We start from the raw sequence: 6157 nt of genomic DNA, 5'->3' as shown, positions 1-6157 counted from the left end.
AGAAGACGGCGTTAACTTATCCTTTTGGAGTATTCACTTATTGGAGAATGCCGTTTGAACTCTGTAATGCCCCAGTAACTCTTCAGAGGTGTATGCTTTCTATTTTTTGAGACATAGTTGAAAAGTTCATTGAGGTATTTATGGATGACTTATATATGTTTGGTGATTCTATTAATTCTTGCCTTGAGCATTTATCCTTAGTCTTGAAACGGTGTCAAGAAACAAACCTCATTTTAAATTGGAAAAAATTCCACTTTATGGTAGCTGAAGATATTGTTCTTGGTCACCAGATTTCAAGCAAAGGAATAGAGGTTGATAAAGCTAAGGTGGAGGTAATTGAAAAATTACCATCCTTACAAATGTCAAGGCAATAAGGAGCTTCTTAGGACATGCAGGATTTTACAGGAGGTTCATAAAATTTTTTTCTAAAATTGCTAAACCATTGAGAAATCTCTTGATTGTTGACACCCATTTTGTTTTTTATAAGCACTGTTTGCATGCCTTTGAAACTCTGAAAGCGAAGCTTGCTTCTGCACCCATCATAGCCCCTCCTAACTGGGATTTACCATTTGAGCTAATGTGTGATGCCAGTGACAATACTATAGAGGTTGTCTTGGGGGCAGAGCCAAGATAAGCTTATGCACGTTATTTACTATGCCAGTCGTGTGCTAAATGATGTGCAAAAGAATTACACCACTACAGAGAAAGAACTACTAGTTGTAGTTTATGCATTTGATAAGTTTATATCCTATTTAATCTGCTCAAAGGTTGTTGTTTATACTGACCATGTTGTTCTTAAGTACCTTCTACCAAGCAGGATTCTAAACCGAGATTGATCAGGTGGGTACTGCTTCTTCAGGAGTTTGACATTGGGATTAGAGACAGGAAGAGGTCAGAAAATCAAGTAGCTGATCATCTGTCCAGGATCGAACCTAAAGAAGGGATGCCACCCCCCACTGCTGTAACTGAGACCTTCCCGGATGAGTAACTCTTCATGATTTAGAGGGCTCCATGGTTTGCAGATATTGCGAACTATAAGGCTATGAGGGTTATCCCCAAGGAGTACACTAAACAGTAAGTAAAAAATCTGTTTAATGATGCCAAGTACTACTTGTGGGAAGAACCTTATCTTTTTAAGAGATGCTCAGATGGTATGAACTGGCGTTGTGTCTCAAATGAGGAATCATAGCAGATCCTCTGGCATTGTCACGACTCTGAGTATGGAGGCCACTTTGGTGGCAAAAGAAGAACCACTAAGGTCCTTCAGGGTGGTTTTTATTGGCCGACTCTCTTTCGATACTCACAAAAATTTGTAAGAAACTGCGAGAAATGTCAGAGAGCTGGGAACCTTCCCTACAATCATGAGATGTCACAACAAGAGATTTTAGAGATTGAGTTGTTTGATGTATGGGGTATTGATTTCATGGGACCTTTTCTCTCCTCATACTCAAATACTTACATACTAATGGCTGTGGATTATGTGTCCAAGTGGATGGAAGCAGTGGCCTTACCTACCAATGACACCAAATTCATGCTGAGCATTTTTGCAGAGATACATTTTCAGCCGGTTTGGTGTCCCAAGGACATTGATCAGTGGTGGAGGAAGCCACTTCTGCAATAAACAAATAGACTCTCTCCTACATAGATATGGAGTCCGTCATAAAGTGGCAACTCCCTATTACCCTCAAACAAGTGGACAGGCTAAAGCCTCCAATAAGGAACTCAAGATGATCCTAGAGAAGACTGTAAGTACTTCAAGGAAGGACTGGGCAAGGAGACTTGATGATGCTCTCTGGGCATATCAGACTGCTTTCAAGACTCCTATTGGGATGTTCCCATACCAGTTGGTTTATGATAAGGCCTGTCACTTTCCAGTGGAATTGGAGCACAGATGGTGCGCAGAAATCGTGACGGTTCCATTCTTTGGTAACGGCGCTAAAAACTCAATACGCACGTTCATGTTCTTAATTCTGTTTCACAACTTCGTACAACTAACCAGCAAGTGCACTGGGTCGTCCAAGTAATAAACCTTACGTGAGTAAGGGTCGATCCCATGGAGATTGTCGGCTTGAAGCAAGCTATGGTCACCTTGTAAATATCAGTCAGGCGGATTCAACTGATTTTATGAATTGATAAGTAAAAGATAAATAAAATATAAAATAGGATAGTGGTACTGATGTAATTCATTGGTGAGAATTTCAGATAAGCGTATAGAGATGCTTTCGTCCTTCTGAACCTCTGCTTTTCTGCTGTCTTCATCCAATCATTCCTACTCCTTTCCATGGCAAGCTTTATGTAGGGCATCACCGTTGTCAATGGCTACATCCCATCCTCTCTGTGAAAATGGTCTAATCCGCTGTCACTGCATGGCTAATCATCTGTCGGTTCTCGGTCATACTGGAATAGGATTTACTATCCTTTTGCATCTGTTACTACGCCCAGCACTCGTGAGTTTGAAGCTCGTCACAGCCATCCCTTCCCAGATCCTACTCGGAATACCACAGACAAGGTTTAGACTTTCCGGATCTCAAGAATGGCCGTCCATGGGTTCTAACTTATACCACGAAGAATCTAATATCTCCGACTCGGTCCTCTGTATTAGATATCTAAGAGATACTCATTCTAGCTTGTTTGCATGTAGAACGGAAGTGTTTGTCAGGCACGCGTTCATAGGTGAGAATGATGATAAGCGTCACATAATCATCACATTCATCATGTTCTTGGGTGTGAATGGATATCTTAGAGAAGGAATAAGTTTGAATTGAATAGAAAAACAGTAGTACTTTGTATTAATTCATGAGGAACAGCAGAGCTCCACACCTTAATCTATGGAGTGTAGAAACTCTACCGTGAAAAATACACAAGTGATAAATGTTCAGGCATGGCCGAATGGCCAGCCCCCACAAAAGTCTAAGATAGAATAAAACTAATCAAAGATTTGTCCAAAGATAGTAAAAAGTCCTATTTATACTAAACTAGTTACTAGGGTTTACAGAAATTAGTAAATGATGCAGAAATCCACTTCCGGGGCCCACTTGGTGTGTGCTTGGGCTGAGCATTGAGCTTTACACGTGTAGAGGTCTTTCTTGGAGTTGAACTCCAGTTTGTAACCTGTTTCTGGCGTTTAACTCCACTTTGCAACCTGTTTCTGGCGTTTGACTCCAGAATGCAGCATGAAACTGGCATTCAATGCCAGTTTACGTCGTCTATCCTTAATCAAAGTATAGACTATTATATATTGCTGGAAAGCCCTGGATGTCTACTTTCTAACGCAATTAAGAGCGTGCCATTTAGAGTTCTATAGCTCGAGAAAATCCACTTTGAGTGCAGGGAGGTCAGAATCCAACAGCATCTGCAGTCCTTCTTCAACCTCTGAATTTGATTTTTGCTCAAGTCCCTCAATTTCAGCCAGAAAATACCTGAAATCACAGAAAAATACACAAACTCATAGTAAAGTCCAGAAATGTGATTTTTATTTAAAAACTAATAAAAATATACTAAAAACTAACTAAATTATATTGAAAACTATGTAAAAACAATGCCAAAAAGCGTATAAATTATCCGCTCATCAACAGAGCATATTAGGCAACAAAGTTTTTGAACTTTGATGCTAAGGCTACAGGAGAGAAGAGGCTACTCTAACTAAATGAGCTTGATGAGTTCAGAAATTATGCTTATGAAAATGCCAAGCTCTACAAGAAAAAGACCAAGAAGTGGCATGATAAAAAGATAGCCACAAGAGTGTTTGAGCCAGGCCAGAAGGTGTTATATTCAATTCTTAGCTCAAGCTCTTTTCTGGGAAGCTGAAGTCCCGGTGGTCAGGGCCTTTTGTGGTAACCAGAGTGTCACCTTATGGTCAAGTGGAACTTCAAGAGGAAACTTCAGATAGAAGGTTCACAGTCAATGGCCAGAGGATAAAGCACTATCTTGGGGGTGAGATTGATCGCCAGAGGTCCACTCATATGCTGACATAGCAACATTGACCGTCAAGCTAGTACGGTAAAGAAACGCTTGTTGGAAGGTAACCTAACTCTGAGTATCCTTTGAGTTTTCTTTCAGTTTGATTTTCACTTATTTTTTGTTTTTATTCATAGTTTTTCTTAGTTTTATGATGATTGTGGTCATGCAAAGTGTTTTAGAACAGAAACAGATGACTCTGAAGGAGAAACAGAACACCCTGGAAAGCTTTACACTCAAAATCTTTGGCACTGAATGCCAGACTGGACGTTCAGCGCCCCAAATGACACATGTCTCAAAGGGGTTGTGGCGCTGAATGCCAGGGAGGGCGTTGAGCGCATGAAATGGTAGTGAGTGACTGGCGTTAAACGCCCACCCAAGAAGGCTTGAAAAGGTGGACGTTTAATGCTCACAAAGGGTCAACTCCAATACCTCCAAGGGCACTAAACGCCAATTGGGCGTTTAGCGCTAGGCCTCGTCTCCCACCCCCCAAAAAATCTGGCGTTAAACGCTAGGGGTGGCGTTTAGTGCCCTGAATAGCATAGAGGATTACCACGTTGTGGCGCTAAATGCTGGAGCTGGCGTTTAGCGTCAGCAACGTGAATTTCAAATTTTAATCATACTTTTGACCGTTGCAATGGTCAATTTATCTTTTCTCTCTCCTCGCTACTTCTCTTCCACCATTAAATCACCTTTTTCACCCCCATATCAAATCCTCCAATTCCCATACCACCCACCACACCTATTTCCTTATCATATCATATCAAATCCTCCCCATATCTTATCAAATCAATCACTACCCCATATTTCACCCCTTCCCATGACCGAACCTTACACCCTCCCCCCTCTATAAATACCACGTCTATTTTCACCTTTCACCACACATCTCTTTTCCATTCCTTTTACCTTTTCTCTCTTTCACCCTTCCCATTTACTTTCTTTCTGCCTTTCCTTCCCCTCTCTCACCCTCAGAGCCAAAACCCAGACCCCCTCCACCCTCCTACGCCTTTCACCTCTCTCTTTTCTTTCTCGTCCCTTTACTCCTTTCCTTCTTCCTCTTATTCCTTCTCTTTTATTTTCTCAGGAACAAGCAAAAGCTTTATTTGGTGTTGGGGCACCCCGCTTTCCACTTTTTCTTACCTTACATGGCACCCAAGATCGGTGAATCCTCTTCAAGGAAGAGAAAGGAGAAGGCTCCTACCACAATCCCATATGATGTCAACTGATTCCAAACTAAGGTTCATGAGGATCACTATCATGAAATTGTCAGCAAAAAGAAAGTGATTCCAGAGGTGCGATTTGACTTAAAGCCAGACGAATATCCAGAGATCCAGGAACATATTCGGAGTAGGGGTTGGGAAGTTCTGGCCAACCCCGTGACTGAAGTTGGAGTTCTGATGGTCAAAGAGTTCTATGCTAATTTGTGGGTGACTTACAAAAATATCAAGGATGTGAATCCTGAGTTCAAGACGTGGCGCATTATGGTCCGAAGGGAGATCTTACAGTTTGGTTTAGAGAGAGTGAGGGAGATGCTTCAACTGTCACCATCCAAAGATGACCTTCACTCTTACACTAAGAGGGTCAACACTTATTAGAAACTGGACCAAGTCCTCACTAATATATGCCTCTCCAGAGCACAGTGGAGGAGAGATGCTAAGGATTAACCTTACCAGTAGGAAGGCATGCTCTAAAGCCGGTTGCTTGGGGGTGGTTAGAATTCATTCAACGTTCCATTTTCCCTACAAGTAACTGATCTGAAGTTATTGTTGACTGAGTTGTGATGATTCACTGCATTATGCTCGGCAATGAGGTGGAGGTGCACCGGTTGATACCTCAGGAGATATATAGCATAGCAGCGAAGGCCTCTACCTCCCCTAGATTAGCCTTCCCTCACCTCATGTTCCACTTGTGTGAGGCTGCTCACATCTTTATTGACAGAGACACTCTCATTCCTGTTGACTGACTGATTACTAGGAAGGACATGGAGTATGCTAGAGAACTTGGACAAGCATCACCTCAGGAGCCAGTTCTCCCTCCTCAGCAGGAGCAGCCTGAGATACCTCAGGGGTCTTATTTTCTCCCTCGTGACTATTGGGATCAGCTGGCAGCATCTAATAGGAAGTTGGCATCTTCTGTTTTCCAACTGAGGATAGAGTATAAGGACCACTCAGTCATCCTTCATCAGCTGGTGGGGGAGGAG

At 42.1% G+C, this 6157-nt stretch overlaps 1 protein-coding gene across 1 annotated transcript; it reads left to right on the top strand.

The window, feature by feature from the left end:
* The first annotated feature begins 257 nt into the window (after nucleotides 1-257).
* Nucleotides 258-5552, top strand: LOC148568907 (uncharacterized). Its single transcript, XM_088484818.1, has 3 exons — nucleotides 258-332; nucleotides 1551-1894; nucleotides 5228-5552. Exons 1-3 carry the CDS (start codon nucleotides 258-260, stop codon nucleotides 5550-5552), a joined length of 744 nt encoding a protein of 247 aa, XP_088340944.1.
* Nucleotides 5553-6157: the final 605 nt, after the last annotated feature.

The sequence above is a fragment of the Arachis ipaensis genome, chromosome B4 (genome assembly GCF_059453495.1).
Source record: "Arachis ipaensis isolate K30076 ecotype BB chromosome B4, ASM5945349v1, whole genome shotgun sequence".
Lineage (NCBI taxonomy): Eukaryota > Viridiplantae > Streptophyta > Magnoliopsida > Fabales > Fabaceae > Arachis > Arachis ipaensis.
Note: the sequence above shows the minus strand (reverse complement) of the source record. Positions and strands in the feature narration are given on the sequence as shown.

Bases quoted from the DNA above. Each gene is read 5' to 3' on its own strand.
- LOC148568907 (XM_088484818.1), top strand. From the start codon at position 258: ATGGTAGCTGAAGATATTGTTCTTGGTCACCAGATTTCAAGCAAAGGA. The intron at 333-1,550 runs GTAATTGAAAAA...GCATTTTTGCAG, and splicing joins TTGATAAAGCTAAGGTGGAG to AGATACATTTTCAGCCGGTT. The intron at 1,895-5,227 runs GTGCGCAGAAAT...TGAAATTGTCAG, and splicing joins GTGGAATTGGAGCACAGATG to CAAAAAGAAAGTGATTCCAG.